The sequence below is a fragment of the Oreochromis aureus genome, linkage group 6 (assembly GCF_013358895.1).
Source record: "Oreochromis aureus strain Israel breed Guangdong linkage group 6, ZZ_aureus, whole genome shotgun sequence".
Classification (NCBI taxonomy): domain Eukaryota; kingdom Metazoa; phylum Chordata; class Actinopteri; order Cichliformes; family Cichlidae; genus Oreochromis; species Oreochromis aureus.
In genome coordinates, this window is record NC_052947.1 from 9691658 (window position 1) to 9714686 (window position 23029).

At 40.6% G+C, this 23029-nt stretch overlaps 1 protein-coding gene across 1 annotated transcript; it reads left to right on the forward strand.

The window, feature by feature from the left end:
- The first annotated feature begins 5874 nt into the window (after nucleotides 1-5874).
- Nucleotides 5875-21355, forward strand: LOC116312589 (interleukin-2 receptor subunit beta-like). The gene is made up of 11 exons (XM_039614019.1): nucleotides 5875-5885; nucleotides 14189-14247; nucleotides 15115-15325; nucleotides 15429-15540; nucleotides 15658-15748; nucleotides 16448-16532; nucleotides 16628-16761; nucleotides 16878-17082; nucleotides 18877-18961; nucleotides 19074-19146; nucleotides 19715-21355. The coding sequence occupies exons 3-11, from the start codon at nucleotides 15235-15237 to the stop codon at nucleotides 20693-20695; spliced, it is 1857 nt and encodes a 618-aa protein (XP_039469953.1). The 5' UTR covers nucleotides 5875-5885; nucleotides 14189-14247; nucleotides 15115-15234; the 3' UTR covers nucleotides 20696-21355.
- The last annotated feature ends 1674 nt before the right edge of the window (nucleotides 21356-23029 follow it).

Consider the following 23029-nt stretch of genomic DNA (forward strand, 5'->3'; position numbering starts at 1 on the left):
CGGCTGTGTGCAGGCAGGCAGAGAGGAAGGACCCAAGATGCAGGACTCACGGAAGCGAAAGTGAATTCCGAACAAACGGCTTTATTGCAGGGGTTACCGGGGACAGGCAGAGAAGACCAAGCACAGGCAACCTAAACTAAACATGAGGGCACGATAACGAAACCTAAACCAGAAATAATAATAATCATCATCATCATCATATAGCTAAAGAAACAGAATATATTTATCAGCGCCGTAGCTCCGCAAACGCACATAACGCACACTGCGTAGGGCACCAACTGGCCGGTAGGGCACCAAAAAAATCAGGGTCGTAAAAAAAAAAAAAGTAAACCATATTAATACTATAAATATCATATGCATTAATATGGTTAAACAATACAAAAGCAACATAAAACAATTTTCCCGAGAAAAGGGGTGAATCTGCTTTGTGCCCTGTCTCCAGTCTCCTCCTGGTGCCCCCACCCCCACTCCCAGTGGTCTGTTCTATAATGCCTCAATTCGGTATTGGTAAACACCTGTTTGAACATGGCCTCGAAACGGCAACAGGAGTCGGGAGCGGAGAAAAGAAAGAAGAAGAGGAAGCGTGATGAAACTCAGGCGTCGCTTGCCGGTAAGGCAATGTTTAAATAATAACAATAAGAAAAAGTTCATTATTGTAGCCCTTGCTTGCACGCCATGTCCGTCAACTCTGTGATAGCTCCTGTTAGCAGTGTTCATACTGTGTTAACAAATGTTGCAAATGATTGATGTTGGGTAGTTTGTTTACGTTGTGGATATGAATATAGAATGGACTACTAAAAGCAACTCATCATGGTCACCAATTGACGGTTTTCAGATAACGTTAGCAATCGTGAGACTAGCATTTCCCTCCTCAGGTTGCTAGCTGGCTAACGCCATGCATGCTACTGATTAACCTTAACTTTGGGATAGGTCAGTGATGCAGTCAAGTATTATTATCAGATTAGACAAGATTACTTTGTATGTTGCTGCATTTCAGGATATCTATAAAGACGCATATCTTATTTATGCGGCATAAATAAGATATAGGTTTCATATTACAGTGTAATATGAAACCTATATCTTCCAGTAATATAGATTTCCTACTTGCGCATTTATATCAAATTATGTACAGCATGTTTATATTGCCATTTGCCATTATGAAAATCTATACATGTAAAATATAGTTAGTAATTTTTAAATGTACCAGTGACTTACTTAATTTATTAGTCTTATAATGCAATTTTTCGTAGGCCTACTGTAGATTCAAAATTGTATTTCTGTAAAATCCCTGAATATTTTCTCTTGTATGCAGGGTCAATGCTTAAATATGTTCAAGGAGGATCTCAAGGACAGGATGAACCATCCAGTAGTAGTGCCATCCCTGGACATCAACCACCAGCCATTGTAGACCCTGCAACAATCCCTAGCCAAGAAGAACAAGAACCATCAACCACCAGTTCAGGTACAGTTCCATACACAAGTACCACTGAGAGTCCTGTCACTGAGAGACTATCAGAAAGTGACACTGTGGAGACATGTGTGCCCCTTCAACCGATCCTGCTCGTTGGCCAGCTCACATTGTAGATGCTGATCGTGTTGAAATTGTGCGGAGAGGTCCTTTTAATGTCAGCTCTGATTTTAATTTTCCAAAGGGGCCTGAGTATTTATTTGTAACAGTATTTTTAACCTCCTTTAACCTTATTTATTTGTTTAACTGTCATGTTTGTTGTTATTTAATTAAACAAATTCCACTGAGAAATTCAAAAGTATTAATGTTTTTTTTTTTTTTTTTTTTAAGTGGCGGGGGGGGGGCACCATAAAGCATTTGTGCTTAGGGCACCCAAATGGCTAGCAACGGCCCTGATATTTATAATCAAAACAGTATCAGCAGAGAAGAACTAATGCAAAACTAAACCAAAACATAAGAAACACAAAATGCTGGGTCGAACTGACCCAGGACCGTGACAAAATGGATGCAAATAACTTTGTTGTTTGCAAAACTTGTGCATAGGATTTTAAAATTGACAATTTATATTTGCATTTAAAGTTATGAAATATGATTCATTAAACATGTTTGTGGTTGTTACAGTAAAAAATATCACTTTTTCTACTCGGATTTTATGTTTTTTGTCTGATTTTAGATCAATTGTGTTAATACAGTATGTCAAAATGAAAACATAACTGTAAATTCAGACACGTGAGGTTGTGCTGAAAAGAATGATACCAAACAAGGCAAATAAACAGTTTTTAAAGGTGAAATGTGGAGGGAAAATCAAAAGTAGTTAAAAATGGCCAATTATACCCTGGACCCCAGAGGGTTAAACGTTTTTTTTAAAGTAACGCAATAGTTACTTTTCAAGTAATTAATTACTTTTAGAATATTGTAACTCAGTTACTTTTTTGAAGAAGTAACTAGTAACTATAATTAATTACTTTTTCAAAGTAACTTGCCCAACACTGCTACTATCATACATCAATCAATCCATGCATCCATTAATCCATCAATACACCTGTTGTAAAGACTCACTTTTGAGCACACTCACTTCACCAGATGCACCTTGTTTCTTTTCCTCACCTTTGATTGGGTGTGGTGCTTGCCCTTAATTGCACTCACCTGTCACCCGTTATATAAGGACTGCTACTCACCTACAGCTCACCCTTTCTTCACTCCCACATGAGGCAGCAGCTGAGAGTTAGTAGTCCATGTGTGTCTTTCCTTTAATACTGGATATTCAAATAAAAGGAGAAACCTGTGATTGATGACTCTTCATTTTCATCCTGACCGGATGAGCCCATGATGGTAACAAGCTCCAACCTTCTTTGAGCCTTCCTACAAAACACGGTCCTTCGAGCCGGAGTCGTGTTATTGTCATGGATTCACAGCAGCCATTAACTGAAGGTTTGAGACGTTCTGGTCATGACAGTCGCCCCCCTGCCTACCTACCAGTATGAGATTCAGTATCCTGGAGCTAGAAGTACTAGATGTGAGACAGAGAGTCAAAGAAAATGCCAGCATATTGACACAGACAAACGTGGGCAGCAGGACCCTCCCCAAGAGGTAGAAATCCAGCCAGAGACACGCCCTATTCAATTACCTACCAATCAAGATGAGGTGATGAGGGAACTCCTGATGATGATGAGGGAGATTAGGCAGTTCATGATTCATTTTTCTTCTCCCCATTCTTGCAGGTCCTCCAGATCTTCAATTTGCACAGTCTCATTTAAATATCATGTCCTTCTGGATCATCTGAAAGTAGACCAAGCTAAACGATTAGCTCTTGCCTTTCCCTATGTTTCTGACCCATACACTCCAGCCATCAAAGCCCTTGATGAGCGTTATGGGCAACCCAGACAATTAACATTAAAAGAGCTACGGAATATACCGGAGCTTCCTCCGATTAGAGCAGGTGATGGTCGGACTCTGGATAACGTTGCTCTTCATGTACAAGCTCTAGTTGGTTTGCCTAGCACTATAGTTGATCAAGGATGGACAGAACTACATTGTGTCCCGCTACATTGCGGGCAGACATTCTGAAGACAGCAGGTGTAGTGGTAAGCCAGGTATGCAGAAAGATGGAGTTAAAAGGTAGCTTGTTGGGAAAAGGTGAAGAAACAAGCAAAACTGTAAAATGAGCAGCATCTGTCTGCACATCAATGATACTGGAGACTGCAAAGCTGAGTGCAGAATTTATAAATTTAGGAGATGGATAAAGTGTTACCTGTTTTAATTTTTTTTTCTGTTATTGAGGACAAAAAGTTTTAAAACAAGGCTTTTATGAAAACACTGAATTTAAAAAAATGCAGGAAACATCCTAATGATCCCCGAGACTTTTGGGAAAATACTCTGTGGACTGACATGCACTTTTGCAAGGTGTGTGTCCCATTACATCTGGCATAAAAGTAACGCAGCATTTTAGAAAAGGAACATCATACAAACAGTAAGATGATGGTAGTGTGGTGGTCCGGGGCTGTTTTGCTGCCTGAGGACCTGGATGACTTGCTGTGGTAAATGGAGCTGTGACTTCTGCTGTCTACCAATACATCCTGAAGGAGAATGTCCGGCCATCTGTTCATGACCTCAAGCTGAAGCGCACTTGGGTTCTGCAGCAGGACAATGATCTAAACCACACCAATAGTCCACCTCTGAATGGCTTAAGGAAAACAAAATGAAGACTTAGGAGCAGCCTTGTCAAAGTGCTGACCTGAATCAGATTGAGATGCTGTGTCATGACAACCGTCCAATTCTGCACAATGAATGAGCCAAAATTCCTCCCCATTTAGTCTTTTCCTCCTGTAAAAGACTAATTGCCAGTTATTGCAAACACTTGATTGCAGTTGTTGATGCTAAGGGTGGCCCAACCAGTTGTTTCTGGTACAATTCAGTTTTTAGGAGTGGCTCATAGTCAAAGTAGCCATTCATTTTACTTGAATCCTTGCTTATGTCCCTCTGTCTATTTTCTCACCACGTTAATGTCACCTTCCTGTTTCTCTTCTTCACTCTCTCCTGAGGACTTCAGTCCCTCTTCCTGTGCTTCTCCACAGCTGGTCCAACACCAGCCTTCTGTGACTGCAAAAGCCTTGTTATTAGCTGTTGCAGGTATTACTGGTGATGGTTCAGCAGCAGCAACCTTGACAGCTAATGATTTTTTGCTCCACATTTTCACCATTTCTTATACAATACACTTTGTTCTACAAGGTGCATGAGCGCACAATAGTTGCGTTAAGGGATTTGGTTGGAGAATACAATATAAGTAATGAAAATGTACGAGTGGATTGCTATCAGTGCTTGTAGGGCCCACATAATGATATTTTACGCTGCAGCCCTTATTTCCACAGGGTTTCCTCAGTGGATGGATTCTTGTGCTTGAGTTGGCAAAGATATAATCCCAGATGCACTTCCTTACGCAACCCTCTAAAGTTTCCTGGTGACCCACTGGGTAATTGCTAATAATTAAGCAATTGACAGTAACGTATGTGCCAGCCAGGTTGCAAATAAGTATCTAATCCAATAGTAATTTTTTAGTAGAAATTAGTAATAAACCCTGTACTATACAGAGGTAAGAGATCTCAAGCTTCTCCCAGCAAGAAGACATATTTCCCAAGGACTCTTTAAAAATAGCCTTAATAGAACAGAACTTATTATTTAAGTTTGAAAAGTCAAGAAAAAACAAAGACATGAAATTAAGGTTTGTATGGCTGTTTTAAGTGTTTAAGCACTAGTTTTGAAATCATACTACTTTCACTTCACTTATTTCACAGTCATAGTGAAAAAATGTTAACAAATAAGGTTTGTTTCACTTTAACAAGTCTACAAGGTGCCGCTGTACCTGCCGTTGGTGGCTGACATGTTAAGTAACTTGATAAAGAGTACAAAGGGAATTGAAAAACATACTCATAGCGGCTATTGTGGTGTTTTACAGTTCCTAATATGACATGTCAAAATATGTGACCAATCATTTCACCAAGTGGTGGTCGGCGGTGCTGCTGCAGGGTAGGCAAAAGCACTCGCAGGGCATCTGCAATCATGCCTCGCCGGGTTAAAAGACTGAGCTGGGTCCTGTCATGTCATTGTTGTTGTGGATATGTGTGGCTGGCAGCTGGGGAGCAGCAGCCGCATAAGTGTGTGCGTAGCCATCGAGTGAGATAAAATAAAATGTTCCAGTATGCAGAATCATGGTCGCATTATGCCTCATTCCTGCTACACCCAGTTTCTACCGTCAGTAAAAACATCCACATTGTGTTGCTTCTGTTCTTTTCTCTCTTTCATACATCACACTAGATATAAATAATAAAAAAGAAATAAAGAAGTGCTATATAGGGCAATGGTAAAGCCTGAATTACCTTACAGACATGGAAATGACAGAACGTTGAACACACCCGGACTGGTAGGTTCTTACTGGTATTTAATTTTTATTTTATTACCATCCATCCATCCATCCATCCATTCACTTCTGCCTATCGTTTTCAGGGTCGCAGAGGATGAGCAGTTGTAATGCTCTCCATTTGTCCTGGATGTGTTGATCTTTTTTTTTTGCACATTATGCACATTATTCTGTCTGTGTATTTATTTGCTATCATTTGCTATTTGTCAAAGTAACATTGCTGCACTAACTATCCCGGGTTTATTTGTGTAAGCATTCTGTTGCCGGCAAATCAAGCATTCTGCAAATTAAGGCAAATAGTCAGATACATGTTTCTTTAGATTTTATTATGTTACAAATTAAGTCGTTTGTTCATACTTACTTTGTTCTTTCGTTTCAGTCTTCATGTAGGTCAGGTTTGGGGAAAGACCCGCCTAGCATTTCCTCATTTTAAAGTGCTGATGATGTCACACATGACATCAGCAGGTTGAACCAAGAGGAGGGGTTTCTTTTACCATAGAAATGCTTCCTTTTGTTTGTTACCAGGTCTAAAAGGATTTGCTGAATTTTTTTTGTTAATAGAGCCATTTAGTTGTGTAAATGTGCTAATTAGAAGTGAGAGGAGGTTTTCGTCCTTTTTAGTCAACTAATCAGAGTTTTAGATCACTCAGCCCAAGTGAGTGGTGCTGGCTGGGATAATTGAAGGGAGACTGATGGCCCTATATATAGTCAGTCTCTGCCAGACTCAGATGAGAGAGGAGAGGTGAGCTGTGTTACCAAATCCATGTATTTTTGAGTTTTATTAATTAAGTTACTTTGGGGTAGTGACGGGTAGATGAGGCCTCGTGGAGCGTTTCAGCACATTCAAACTGTATCGATGATACTGTGTCGACACAGTGTTGCTGTTTGGCTCCATACTGACACCTGCTGGACTTTAAATATTATTGCAGGCAACTTACATGAGACTCACACAGTGTTGCCAACTTTTAGCGACTTTGTCGCTATATTTAGCGAGTTTTCAGACCCCCTAGCGACTTTTTTTCTTAAAAAAGTCGCTAAAAAAAAAGACGGAAAGCGTATCACTTTTACTCTCAACAAGCAGCGGTGCTGTAACACAGTCAGTTCTTCTTTTACTCTTTTACTCTTATGCTGTTTTGTGGATCACAAGGTTTAAAACTACTTAGAAACACACACACACAAAGTAACTCCACCAGAGTGCCTATTTCGGATCACTTTTGCCGGTCCAAGCCCGGGTAAAGGAGCAGGGTTGGAATTGTGACATTAAAAAAAACAATAATTGCTAAAAGAAATTTAATTTGTAGTTCTAAATAAATTCTAAATGCATTTAGGACGTTTTTTACTCACTTTATGTCTCTTCCACGATGTTATTTCTCTCTCCAACAACATAGGTTACAATTATATTAGCATGACCAATTATGCAAATTAGGCGATGACGTCATTTAGTGACTTCTAGCGACTTCTAGGACAGCCAATAGCGATTTTCCTTACTGAGGAGTTGGCAACACTGGACTCACAACAGACACTGATTCAATGACCTAGTCACACTTGTATACACTGTAAGGTATTGTACTGTCCATGGAATCATTTTATATCTTTTACATTGAAAATATTGTAGACATCTTTAAAATACATTGTGAATGACATTAAGTGAAAATTAAAATGAAAGTACTGTGAATATAATATTACCCATTTAAATGTAATTGACTCAGAGTTTATTATAAATTTCTATTCAGAAAAATAAGTTTATCCAATGTTTTTGCATTCAGTCTATTGCGGTTTTTTGACACCATTTCCCCAGCTTTGGAAAACACGCTCACAGGGCACAGATGAAACTGGGGTACACAAACTGTAAAGCCAGGTGGAAAAGGTTCTGATAAGATGTCTTCCTATTCCCCCAGTATGTTAAAGGACCCTCTGATCTTGGAATGTTTCTCTCCGACACTCTCCACAATACTAAGGGGTTGGCAGTCCTTTATAATACAATTCAGGACTGCCTGGTCCAGAACAGTCTTCCTAGATTCTTGATTTCAAAATAATAAAACACAAATTAATAAAAAAAAAGAAAGATGATAAAGCTGTTCAGTGTCAATATAGGCCTACCTGTGTTCATTCTCGGTGTGTTTGTCTCCTCATTTTCATGTTTGGCTCTGTAATGCCTAAACACTGAGGAGGTTCTTTTGTTTGTGTAAGAAAGCACCGCAGAACAGATGTGACATTTAACCTGCATAAAATGAAATAATTTACACTGCAAGTCACATTGCTGTTTTTCCTATTCTGATAAATTACACTGAAACAAAGACAGACAAACAGTGACCTTATTTGCAGTCAAAAGATCAAAATGATCCCACACAGCAGAAACATTTCTTTTTCTTTCGGGCTCCATTTTGTTATGGAGAGATGTGTATTTTTTTTTTATCTTTGCGAGAGTAATTTTGTGTTTTTTTTTGGTGGCGACTCATTCCGTTGGCAGTAGTGATGTGTGGGTCGCTAACTAAATGGCTGTTAGAGCTGGACCTTTGACATGAACGACGCGAGCCAGCTCCTTATTGCGAGCAGTGGGTTTTTTTTTTCTTTATCTCACCCTCTCTCTCGTACTTTTTTCCGCTTCACTCTGCATGCGAGCCTTGTGTTTTGCTCTGGGAAGAGGGGGCGGTAGTTACACTTGCAGTAGCACAGGAACAGAGCGGGAGGGAGAGACAGAGAAAGAGAGCGAGGGACAACAATGTCACATTAGAAAGGTATAGTAATCATCCACAACTATTTTCAGTTGCGGATGATAAAGGATTCAGAAAGTTTATTCATGCAGGCCCATATGACAGAGAATATGCATGTTCTTTTTGTTTTCATATTTTAATTTATATTTAATTGTGTTGTGGTTTGCAGTGTTTTGCGTTGTTTAACTTTAAATTTGTTTAAAAGGAAAAAGCTGAAAATTTAAATAGTTAAAAGTTGAAATGTGAATAGTTGGTTTTTGTATTATATGATTTATTTATTTATTACAATGTGGAGCAAATAAATAAAAGTATATTTACAGTGGCCCCTAGAGACAAAGCACGTACAAACCCCGAAGCACATACAAACTCCAAAACACGTAAAAACTCAGAAGCACGTAAAAACTCCATAGCACGTATAAACGCCGAAGCACGTGCAAACCCCGAAGCACGTACAAACTCCAAAACACGTAAAAACTCCAAAACACGTAAAAACTCCGAAGCACGTACAAACTCCAAAACACGTATAAAACACAACAGAAGTGCTCCAGAATGCTAGGCGCAGTGTTGAGCTTTTGTTACCTAGTGGCTACACAAGCCAGCAACTACCAACGACCGGATTTGGTGTGTGGTAGTAACAGGTAAATGAACATTTGTTAAAAAAAATTATTTGAATATATATGAGTGCTTGTGTATAAATACACAAACAATACACATATGCTTTCAATTGTGTAATTTAAGTGATCTAGGTAGCTCTGTTTTGGAAGTTCAGTTAAGCTAGAAATGTGTTTTGGAGTTTGTACGTGCTTTGTGTCTAGGGTCCGCCGCATATATTTATATATAAACATATATAAATAAAATCACTTTTTTTTTTTACATTAGTAATTCCTTTTGTGCATAATTTTATATTATTGTTAATAATAAATTAATTAAAGGAACAAAACAACCTGAAGAGTCGGTTGGGAACCGAAAGAGTCGCCTCTTTTTAGTGAGTCGAGCCGAAAGAGCCGGTTCTCTAAAAAGAGTCGGAAATCCCATCAGTAGTTGGCAGATGCGGATGCGGTACCTTTTAAACACAGTTTGGCGCGTTGGCAATGAGCGATCACGTGACTTTTTCTTAAAGCGACGCACGCACCGATACAGGTTTCGCTCTGTGAGCTTGATACATGCGTCGGTGCGTCAGTGTTGCTGGACCCATCACTACTTTGGGGGCAGGTTTTGTTAAGTTTCATGTAGGATGGGGTTCACTGTAAATAAATTGCTCACCTCTGGAAACCCGAAATGTCTGCTGAGTCTGCTTCCCTACCACCTTCCTTGACGTTCGAGTCTGACTACCCCACATGAACTTTGTATTTACATTCATGAAGGCATCTGTTGAATTTAGTCTTTGACAGTGGTACCTCTTTAGATGTTGCACTTTAGTTTAGTTTTTCTGCATTCCTTTTTTTTCTTTTTTCTTTTTTTAAAGAATCGACCACTACTACTTTAACTACTAATATATCTACTACTTGATTTGGGCACTCCTGCAGCTTTTGCTATCTCTCTCTGATTGGTTCATTTTGCTTTGAAATCTTAATGATGGCCTCCTCACTTGTATCAGCGTCTTTCGTCATTTGAAGAGTTCCAGTGAATAGCTACCTAATGCAGTTTCCGGCGAGTACTCAAGGTGATTATTATGTAATATTATCAGTAATTTTTGTAATGCATCCCAGAATTAGTTTTAGTATTGAATGCTAGTATGGCTGTTAATAGATCCTTTACCACCTGTGTGAAGCTGTGGCCCCAGATGCCCCTCAACCACTCATGTAAAGAAAAAACAGAATAAGAAAGGAAGGAAGGGAAAACAGACTTTCTTGGTAGTGAATGACTTTTTTTTTATTAGTGGAAAAAATTTTGCTTTCTCTGAAGAGAAGAGGGTTAGGATGTGGTTTGAGCTTTTAGTGTGTATTTGTGGTTTTCTTGCTTCTGAGGCAAAAAGAAAGCAATAAGAGAGTGTCACCTTTCTCACTTTTTTCTTGTACTGAGTAAGGGGAAGTCCAAAAGTCAGAAAACTTGACATAAATAAAGAGAACATACGCTTCACACCTCTTTCAAAATGATGAGAACGAGTTAGAACATAAAGATCCATTAAAATAAAAGTAATGGTCTATTAGCATGACTTACTAAGACACTGCTGGGCTAATGAAATCCAAATCCAAAACAAAAAGGCCACCAGAAACACCGGAGCTCACGAAATAGTTCAAAGCAAAAAGTCCATGAAAGGCACTGGAGCCCAGGAAACAGTTCATAAAACAGCTTAGGGGGGCCACCTGGAGGGTGACAGTACAGGGGTCCAAAACAGTGCATTTCACATGGCTGGCTGCATGGAAGATGGCGGCGGCGACTGAGCAGATCCAAAGGCCCACCGCGTGGAAGATGTCAGCAGTGACTGAGTAGGTCTGGAGACCATCCGTGATGGCAAAGACCCTTAACTGATGGACTGGAAAGTGGCCGGCAATGGTGTGGTGGTGGACCTGGATGAGCAGGCCGTGCTGGATGTGGACAAAAACAAGCAGGACGAACAGGCCACGCTTGGCCCCTCAGACCCTCCAGCAGAGACAGATGGCTGAACGGGCCCCTCGGATCCTCCAGGGGAGACAGACGGCTGAATGGGTTCCTTGGACCCTCCAGCGAAGACAGTAGACTCCTGGACGGGCCCCTCGGACCCCCCAGCAGAGACAGACAGCTGCACAGATTCCTTGGAGTCCCCAGCGGAAACACGGAATGACTGGAGCGGTTCTCCTGAACTCCCAGCAGACACTGACATAGGACCAGCAGGCGCGGAGACCTCTGACAGAGCAGATGGCTGAGCTAATGGCTGAGCTGCAAACTGAGCAGGTAACTGAACTAAAGCCTGAGTTAGTGGCTGAAGTGATGGTCGCAGTGGAATTAGAGTTGGTGGTTGCGTTGGTTCTTGCTAGTTAATCCATGCTCTGAGCAGCCAGAACATGCAGGCACCTGCTGGATACCAGCTGCTCCCACCTGAGGAGAAGGTAAAAGGTGTGGAGGTTGGCTGTGTGCTGGCAGGCCTCACCTTGGGGGTTGGCACAGGTCTCGGCAGTGACTGGGCAGCTGCTGTCCACACCCGAGGAGCTGATATGGGTGCATGAATGAGGGTATGACACAGGGTATGACAAAGGACTGAGGGAGACGCTGACCTAAATACACAGAGGGATAACAAGGAAGTGAAAACACACGGGGAACACAGCTGATACAAATTAACATAATGCCACAGGGGAAGCAAAACAAGATATGCATGGAAACATGGAAACATAAGACCACGCAATAAAACAGGAAAGTGGGGAACAAGACACAGGAGTGGAGAAGAGGCAGACAAGAGGGAGCGAGGGAACACAAAGGAGCACGAGCGAGAGAGAGGAGATGAGAGAGAGAGACATGGCGGACTGTGGAAACATGGATAAACCACAAGGAGGGGAAAACAAGACACACAGAGGGAGACACAGGGGGCAAAGACATGAGGGGAGCCTAAATGTACAAAGGTTAACATAGAATAAACTCAGGATACCACTAAAAATAATAAACCATAACACAACAGGTCATAAAAACACAAGAAACACAAAATGCTGGGTCAGAAGGACACAGAACCATCACAGCATTAATCGTAAGAAACCATAAAAAACAACAAACAGTGTGAAGGTTGGTGCGACAGTAATCAGAAACATGTTTCTGGAGCTGGAGACACTTACAAACAGGTACAGAGTGAGGAAGAAGCCAGACTACAGGAAAGAGAAGCCACACAATGATCTGCAATAGGATCACAGAAATGCATGGGAAGAGAAAGAAAGGAGAGTGGAAGGAGCGTGCAGTGCATCATGGGAGATCTATTAGATTATGAAATTTTGCAGAGTTGAAAGAAGGCAGTGCCAAAGACTTGCTGTGAGGATATGTTGGGATTTTAAAAACAAGAAAAAGATTGTCTGCAGGTTATCACAGTGAGAGTACTTGAGGGAGAGGTTATACTAAATGTAAATCTAGATTGATTTATTTTAATGTATTTTATATAAATAGTGTCAATACAAGAAGTTCAGTATTGTCTGAATCATTTAGACATTTATGTCTTTAAGACACGCTTAAATTGGACTAAATGGTCAGTTTTGTCTGGCCTCACAGATAAATATAGCTGGGCTCTAACTCATAGCAATGAAAATGCATGCAGTACTTTAGTGATATTGTTGAAGTTAAGCATGAATAAAGATGAGTGTTAGCACAGAACCTCATGGAACCCCATGATGAACTTTTTGTGTTTAAGTTCTATGAAAAAACTGGAATCTGAAAGGTTTAAATGCAGAGGATTTAAGTACAGGAATAAACAAAGAGCTGCTTCACATCATACACTATGTGACATGTTTCAACCATTGGGTAGATTTGGCAGAGTAAAAGTTCAGCTTCTACACCAACACTGAGGAGCAGATCAGGTAGGTTTATGTGGTCAGAACATTTGCATGTGCATAGACCAGGTAACAAGGCAAATATAAGCAGACTCACAACATAATGTACCACAATACGTTTCTTCCTTCATGTTGAGACTTGCTTCACATCAGATTTATCTTGGCTTGATTGGGTCTCTTCCATTTTTTATCTCTTGTCTTTTTTTATTCTGTACAGTTTCAGAGCATTTATTTTGTTAAATTACTGAATGCCACATTGTCACCTTGAGCACTCACTGCAGAGCGTCCCAGTTTGCATGAAACTTTGATATTTATAACGGTAGATCAGGAAGGAATTGATACTGCTTTCATGCATTTGGACCACCTGTTACAGAAACCAGAAACAGCTGCCTGGTTTGAAACATTTTTGTGAGTTGCAGCACACGGCATAATTTCCCCTTTCACACCTTTTATATCAACTTGAAAAGCTTTTAGCAGGAAGTGAACCTGTCAGATTACTGGAACATTTGAGTTCTCAGAAAGATCCACAGTTTTTGTTCTATAGAAGATGTGATCTGAAGATCTTCTTTGTGAGTCTGGCTCTATGTGTGGGGCAAAGCTGGAATATCTAATGTGACGTGATATTTATTATGTGAATGAGAATCTAAACCAACTTCAGTACTATGCTGTTTAAACTTAATATGTTTGTATTGAGCGCTATGAAAAAGGTTTGTTTGAAATGTGTTGTTGCAAAGATAAAATGCTTAAAGTCATTTAATGCATAATATGAACACATTAGGTGAGGATGTGGGTGTTTGTGGGTCAGCTTGCACTTGGCTGCAAAACCACAAAAAGCACAAATCCACACAAACACAGAGTTTAAATGTCAGTGTGGTCCACATGCAAAGGGAGCTACACAGGGGAGTTATACAGACAGGTTCACTGCAGGTACTATTATATGCAACAGTTTATAAGTTGAAGAATTGGATTAGATGAAACTAAAGGGTTAAAATACTTCAACTGAAACACTCAGAAGTTCAAATGTTTGTCAGAAGAGCACTGTGGGTTGTGATCAAAAGACTTTTCACCCTTTTTTTGTCTTGTCAGTTTAGTTGGTTACATTTGATACGAAAAGAAAGTAATACCCTCATGTGATGCTCTTTGACAGGATATCAGGTGAAATTAAGTCAGCAGTTGGAAGCAGATCAGTTGCAGCTCAGCCAGCAGGTAAGTGACTGACTGAAGTCTTTCAATGGACAGCGTCTGTGCTTTAATGTACAGGTATTATTATTTGTATAAGAGAATTGTATTATTACAATTACAATATTAAAAATGTTTTACTGAATTTTGTTCAGTTTAACATTGAGTGAAAATTGCTTTTGTGTAACAAAACATCCAGGAGATCAGGTTGTTGTTATTTATGTATCAGTTTTATTTGATTTGCCATGGTGGAGCAGATCAAATGAAGGTGAACACAAATCAAGCAGCCAGCAGTTTGCGAGGCTGTGGTCGAGATGCATGTCTGAAAGAAAAGCTCACAAATTCAACACCAATGGAAACATTAATTTTTGCAACACTTCATGTAAATTATGATTTCAGTTCAATTTCATTTTATGTAGATGTCGCCAAACCACAATAACAGTTGCTGAACAGCACTTTGTATTGTATAGTAATGGTTAGTTATTGGCCCTCTGACAGATTGCTGACTTGTCCAGGGTGCACCTTACCCCTCGACCTGTGCAAGCTGAGATAGACTCTAGCTTTCACCACTGCGATGCTAAATTGGTGAAGTAGAAGAAAATGGATGAATGGTAAGAAAGTAAATTAAAGCACAGTAAGTTTAAGTGCTCCTTAGTATACACAGTAGGAGTCTGGATTACATCATCACTGCTTTTAGTTTTACAAACTGAGGCAGGATCTGAAACACTTGTATTTCTGATGTTCCGTCCTCTGTTTATTCTGTGTTTATCTGCAGCCAACTGTGTTGTTTTTATGTGGGTTGATGTCTGACTGTTTAGAGAAATAAAACTCAGTAACGTCTCTAATCATGTTGCTAACATGGTAACATTTTATTTTATGTGTTTACCTTTGCAGGATGACAAGAATCAGAAAGCAGTCAGTCAATACCTAAAGCAACTACAGTCCTTCAAATCTTCCAGTCACAGTCACGAGTCACCATCCCAGCAGCCTCTAAGAAAGAAAACTGTCGACTTAATGGAGAGAAATAAGAAAACCCTTTCCCTGTTTATTCTGCTGCCTGTGCTGCTGCTCTGCAGAAGTGATGAGTGTCCCAGCCTGCCACAGAGTTAGTCTTTAATCCTCTTGATTTAGATTTAACTGATTTTAAGATCTGTTGTTTGACATATTTACTCATTTTCATTCCATCTCTCCTGTTTTAATTCTCACAGATCTCACTTGCTACACTGACTTCAATAGAATCATCACATGCTTGTGGAACAGCAGATACGTGTCTGATGACACTGCATGCACGATACATGCTCAAAATAAATGTCTCGACAGGTAAGGACCTCGGTCACAAAAAAAAAACCTCAACACAGAATACTCACAATACATAAATCACAGATGTCATCAGTAACATCATCTGCAGGAAAATCAAATTAATATTCCTATTCCCAGGCCTTACAGCGCTTCCTGTCACCTAAAGTCTGTTGACATCTCCAGACCAGCCCTAAAGAAGTGCTCCCTGATCTTTGAAATGGAAAACACTGTGAGTGTGTGAAGAAATCAAATTATTGTTGAGCCCCCGAGATAAAATCATATATCCTATATCTCAGTTTTCTAGTTTAATTAGAAGTCAGAGCTAATGTTCTACGGGATGCCTCGGGGCAGTCATTGACTCCTTTCAAATAGTTTTTTTTATCCGGTCAATGTCAGAGATTATGTTTTCTGAAAATCCTGTGAATATGATGAAGGAAGGAAATTACCTTGCATGTTCAAATTCATACTATAAGCGCAGCTGCTAGGAGGTTGAGGGGTAGCACTGGCGAATGTCAGTATTTATTTATTCATTTTTATTGTTTTTTACTTTTCCCTGTTGTGTATTTGAAACTAATGTGAAGTTTATTATGGCTTCTGTACAGACAATATCAGTAATGTCATTCTCAGCAAGAAAGCTCATAAAATGTATAACACTCCTTTCAAATGTACACAGTAATCTCATTAACTATTTTTACTTGATTTTCTCCTGGATGCACTCAGGTCATCCTCTGTCTAAAAGAAGCTTCATCTCTTCTCTCTTTATGCTGCTCTTTGATTTTACCAAGTCTGTTGTCTGATTGGCTATTTGTGACTCCAATTGTTTTACTTTAAATGAAATTTGAAGTTTGCCAAGCAAAAAACTTCTATATTGTTCTTACTGAATGTTTTCTAACAGTAAATATTTTTCCGAATTCTTTTTTTTTTCCAGTTTCTGTCTTTCGATGAGTTGTCCCTTAATCTGAGCTGTAACCAAATGAAGAGTGTAATTACTTCCTTCATGCCATCTTATCACAGTGAGTGTAATCTACAGTATAATATATTTCTCTTTGTGATTTACAATGTGAGCTATTCATGGTGACCTTAAACAACTGTGTGTGTGATCTTGCAGTAAAGGTGAATCCTCCTGCGGAGCCAAAGGTCAACTTCACCTCTGTTTCCTGGTTGTCCCAAGTCCCTGAACATGAAAGGATCAGTTCATACAGAAGTGAAGTGCAGTGGAAGAAGCAGGATCAGTCATGGAGTGTAAGTTTAGATTTTATGACACAATGTGAACAAGTTTAAGTGTAAAGTTGAGATTGTGAAAGTTCACGTGTGAAACAAGATTGGTTCTCAACCCCACGCTGCTTTCTGTGTGTCAGGATCCTGCTGTGCACAGAAAACTTGGCATTCAATGTGGGCAGGAGTGCAAGGCAGAGCTGGAGCCAGATTTGCTGATACAAGGCGAGAGGTATGAGGCACGAGTTCGTGTGCGGTCTGTTAAACCTCAACCCGAGGGAGCCTGGAGTGACTGGAGCCCCACTGCATCATGGGAGTCACCACTAGGGAAAATAAAACCAACATCAGGTACATTTATCTCAAAATGTTTTCTTTAACATAACATACCAATGTCAAAACCTTTCCATTTCATTCATGCTGAGCATGATTACTGCAGTATGGAATAATTATGTATACGGGAAAATGTTTAAAGTTTAAAGTGTGTTGGTGTGTAATACACAGCATAGAGGGGAAAAAGTCATTGTGAAAAATGTCCGATGCTGTATGTGGCAGAAGTGTGGTCCCTGGCTCAGCTGCAGGGTAGACGTGGTGCAGTGAGCTCAAGGGGCAGTACCGGGATGCAGGTGAGCCAGAGGGTGGCGATTGACTGATGACGGTGTCTCTTTTTGTTTCTCTATATCAGGGGTAGGCTACTCCAGGCCTTAAGTGCTGGTGTCCTGCAGGTTTTAGACACAGCTGATTCAAATGGCTAAATTACCTCCTCAACATGTCTTGTAGTTCTCCAGATAAGTTCTCCTGGTAATGAACGAATTATTTGATTCAGGTGTGTTGACACAGGGTGATATCTAAAACCTGCAGGACACCGGCACTCGAGGCCTGTACTTGCCTACCCCTGCTCTATATAGTGAAGGCAGAGTCGAGCGGGGAGGAAGGAGAGCTGAACTGGAACAGACTGTTTTCCTTGAGCACACAACAGTCAATAAAAAGCAATAATAGTGAGCACATTCACTGTGTGTGTCGTGTACGTTTACACTGTAATTTAACTCGCAACCTTCAACATACAAGGGAGAGGTGAATGAGTGGTAACTGCCACTAAGCCATTAAGGGAGAGGTGAGAGAGAGGGCTGGCTCCCCATTCAAAGTCAATAGGACTTTGTCACCAGAAAAAGTGGAATATTTCAGAAATGAAGAAATAGTAGCCGGTTGTTATGAGGTAAGAGTGGTCTGTCTACAACAAACAGAGTGAGACTAGATAGCCACCAAAGAAGAAGAAAAATGGCAGACAACAATAACACATGCTACCAATATTACAACTACATTAATTCTCAGATTCAAAGCATCAATGTCCACATCTGGCCTGTTTCCTTGAGCTGATCAAAGTGTTTAGTTTCCATTTGGTAGCTGCTCATGGGAACATAAAATATGCAGTCCATATGAGGTGGCAGTGCAAGGCCTTGAATGGGCTAAAAACCAAAAGAGACTTATCATAGAGGTCCTACAACAATTAGAGGGTTGTCACATCAACAACTCTGCAGCTTCATGGCACTGGCATGTATGGCTGCTGATGGAAATGGTTAGCTGGTCTCTACTGATGAATGCTTACAGAGCAGCTACAGCAACAACAACACTTTCTTTTCTGATTCAGTCAAATATTACAAACTCACAGGATGGGCCTGTAATGACCCAAAACATGCAGCAAAAGGAACAGAGATGTTCCTAAAAGGCCAAATCGGTCACATGACCCCAGCCCAACATGGCGTACTTTTCACTTAGTGAAGACAAACAGAAGAAAGACCCAGAAGCAAACAGCAACTGAAGGAGGCTGCAGTAAATGAAAGAAACGGCATTTTGAAGGTTTCTGACTTCAGACAGTCACATACAAAGGATTCGCACTCATGGATTAGTAATAATAATTAAATCAAGGGCATGAGTGAAAATGTCTGTATTTTTGTATTCCATGCACTTCATGCAAAATGTATCCTTAGTCTGAATAATAAATCACAGTCACATCTTGATTTCTATTCAAATTCACTGTATCGGCCTGCAGAAGCAAACCTGTGTGTGTCTCATGGACTTGGCTGTTTGACCCAGTTTTCTCATGTTTCTGAGCCACTGTGACCTATTCTGTCCCGTATTTTTCAGGTATTACGTTTGTTGTGCCTGTAACGATAGTCGGTGTGGTGGTGTTGCTGGCAGGCCTGCTCTTAAGCACTCACAAAACCACCCGGTACGTGCACACAGACACAAGTTTCTATAGCAAATAATATTATTGGAATTTCTTCTGTTTTGATTTGCTTAAGTTATTTTCTTACAACTCTAATTGATTTTTATTTTTTTAGGGTTTACATAGTAAAGAAAATCAAAGGTCCACCCATACCAGACCCAGGAAAATCCTTCCTGCAAGAAATCCAGGTAAGCGTATGAACCACAGATATTTCCTCTGTTATAACACATGCATTAGTTCAGTGCAGTTTTATTTATGCAGCACCATTTAACAACAACAGTCACTTCACAATATTTGTTCTGTTAAACTGTTGCCTGCTGGGAACAAGGCTCACTGTAAAGCCACAGAGGTAGACTGCATCAAGGTCTAATTTTCATGTCTAAAAATATTCATTTAAAAACACTCTGTAAAGTAGCAGGGAGCTACAGAGAGTTTAAGGAGTCTAAAAGCAAAAATAAGCTCAGTGCAACTTAAAAAGCAGACCAACACAACATGTACCATAAAAAGACAGAGCATTGCAGACAGATGTGAACTCTGTGGGAGGTGTAACCATACAGACATAGTGACTCACTGATCCAGTCACAGACTTAAGACCTTTATGATCCAAGCAATTCAAATTCAGTAAAGTATGAGTGAAGCGCCCCAAACACCTGATGCTTACCTATTTAACTGATTTCATTAAAGTGCAGGTTGAATATCTTGTATATTTCAAATCTTTCTAATCTCTTCTTCTGTTCTGTGACTTCTCTCCTCCAGAGTGGGTTCACCAGTGAATACTTTCACTCATTCGTGACACCAGTGGAAATAATCACTGTAGAATTAACCTCCCCTGTGGATGCTGTTGTGGCCTACAAGCCAGATGAGAAGATGGTGTTGAACAAAGGCAGCTATGACTCCACCAGCTCCAGCTTCTCTAACCCAAGTTACTCTGAGCTTTGTAGCCCTCCTCCTATTTCCTCACTCACTGCTGGGAACCTGAAGCCCTGTGCGGCTGACACGCCTTATGGCCCTGTTGGTGCTCAGGGTGAAGGAAAAAGCACAGAACAGAAAAGCGATGAAGCGAGAGAGAAAGAAAAGGAGACGTTAATGTTGCTGCTCAAAGGCAGCAGTAACAGTGAGCCAGTGCAGGTGATTTCAGACTACGAGAAAACTGAGAGGCTCGACAATGATCGATTTAGGCTCCAGAGTCTAGATTCAGGCATGTACAAGTGTGAAGAGGTCAGTGAAGAGAGCATGGAGGCAGATAGCATCAATATGACTGATAGCCATGATGAGGAATCTGAGGGTGAGGAAAAGAAGGAGGGAGGGAATGAACAAAAGGCAGATTTTCAGAGGCTGTTTGGAAGCAGCGGAGGTGTGTTTGGCAAGTTTATTCAGGTTTGTTCTGATTATGAGCGAGTGGAGAAACAGCAGGCTGACAGCCCGAAGCTTCCCAGCTTGGATTCAGGTGTTAGCAGTAGTGGAGAGGAGCAGCTGAGTCAGGATGAGGGCATGGAGGATGCTGATAAGTCCACTGAATCTACACGCTTCCTGTTTCCACCTCATCCTCCCAGTGCTTTACCATGCTCCCTGCTCTCTTTTCCACAACTGCCTCTGAACTTGCCTGGGCCACGTCTGAGTCCAGCTTTGCACCTCCAGCCAGGTCACATGACACAGGGGTTTGCTCTGACGTCAGCAGGCAGGTCGGTGGAGCCCTCTGGTGATGGATATATGCCAGTGAAACAGGAGGAGGGCTGAGAACAGACAGCAGGCTCAACTAGCAGGACAAAATAGCATGTAGCACTTGGAGGAGTCATCACAGCCAGTCAGTTCTCAGGAAAATGTAACATCACATAAATCTTTATCCACTTCACGTTGTTCAGCAACGTTAAATGTATTTTCTTTTATTTTTATATTTATGCAAAATTATGTTTCATATATCAGAACTGTGCACTATAACCTTGCTTTTAAAAGTGAATTGTTACCTCAGGTATTTCTACTTTTAAAAAAGAAATGCGTTATCTAATGAAAAACTAAACTCAAATTAATAATAATGTGGTTATAATAATTAAAGTGTTTGCATTCATATTGTGGTTTTAGTGAGATCATCTAAACGGCATGTAGCTTATTGTACTGAAATAAATGTTGGTAAAGGAATGTAAGTTCCAGATAGCTGAGATAGTTGTGTTATCTGTATAGTGTGTGAACTGATGTCATTTAGAGGGTATCATGATAATCACATATTAACTATAATCAGGATATTTGAAAATCAAATGTCTAGATATAGACTGGTATAGATATGCTTTGTGAAAAATGTGATATTGTGACAGCCCCAAGGACAACAGTACGGTATTAACAGAGCTGTGTCTGTCGCCATCATCTGTCCCGTGTCAAATAAATATCAACATTTCTAACTTACATTTGAACGGCCGCTAACATAAACTTTACTTCATAACATTACTGACCTATATAAGAGCTTGCATTTGTTTTTTGTGTTTTTGTTTTTTTAAGAATTTTACTCTTAAATTAAAAATAAATATACATAGTCATCATCTTTAACACAAAGTTGTTCCTGTGTTTTCTCTGGGTTTTGAAAGGGTGGCCATGCCCACTCTGATGCATCGATGTCGGGAGAACCGCCTCTTCCTCGTCCCTGTCGTTTGTCCAGTGTTGTGGGGGCGAGGCGACAGGGCTCCACAATGACACTGGCGCACCGCGGTCAAGTCAGCCGTCATTTGTGAGCCACAGTCAAGCCAGCCGCCTCTTTTCCGTCGCATTAATTTTCTTGCGCTTCTACACCGGCATTTACGGCAGCGCCTTTTCTCCTTATTTCCCTAGACCCGCGTACTTGTGCGCGGGTGCACTCACACATGCACGCGGGGGACTGAGACATGGACGCGAGGGCATACATTGCTTTGGGACAGCCCAAAGCGGGACAGTCTGGTTGCATATTCAAAAATTCATTAAAAATCATTCTTGATAGTTGATGTCCAACTTTCAACACATTCCTCCTCTGGGACACCTACTGTACCTCTGTGCCAAGTTTCATCCAGATTTACTGTAATATTCCTCAGAAATTACAGGAAACTTGTATTCAATGCAATAGACCCGCGCGCACATGCACGCGCGCGAACACTCACACGTGCACGCGCGCACAGCCCAATGCAACGCACACAACCACTGCACTATTTATAAGTATTAGCAGTAGCTCCCTTTCCATGTGGACCACACTGACATTTAAACTCTGTGTTTGTGTGGATTTGTCCTTTTTGTGGTTTTGCAGCCAAGTGCAAGCTGACCCACAAACACCCACATCCTCACCTAATGTGTTCACATTATGCATTAATTGACTTTAAGCATTTTATCTTTGCAACAACACAATTTTAAGCAAACTTTTCTTTTCATAGTGGTCAGCACGTCACGCAGCCGACTCACAACAGAGGACACACTCTGGACCTGGTCATCACCCATGGGCTGTCCACCAGTGTGTCCTCTGTTGTTGACTTGGCTGTCTCTGACCACTACTGTGTGTTTTTTAACATCACCGGTTTTATTCAGCGGGAGACCTCGGTGCGAACTGTGAGGAGGCGCTATCTAACCTCTGAAGTGGCTGCAAATTTTACCAGGGTTTTAGACGAATGCCCCCCTGTGATTCTACCTGCACCCTGTGATTTTATTTTTAATCATTTTAACCTCAAACTGAAGAAAAGCCTTGACTCCGTTGCTCCACTCACCACCAAAAAGATTAACGTAAAACGTGTATCACCCTGGAGAAAGAAGAAGTCAAAACACTCAAAAGGAATTGCAGGGCAGCAGAAAGGAGATGGAGGAAAAATAAAAATGCAATCAACCATCAAATACTTTGCGAGCAACTTACAAAATTTACAATAATACACTAAGGAATTCAAGAAATTCATACTTCGCCAAAATAATCAATAATAACAAAAATAATCCCAAGGTCCTCTTCTCCACCATAGATCATTTATTTAACCCTGATTTTAACAGCTCCCACAGAACCCCCACAGACTCACTCTGTGAGCAGTTTGCAGACCACTTCAGGGGAAAAATCAACACCATCAGATGTGATATTTT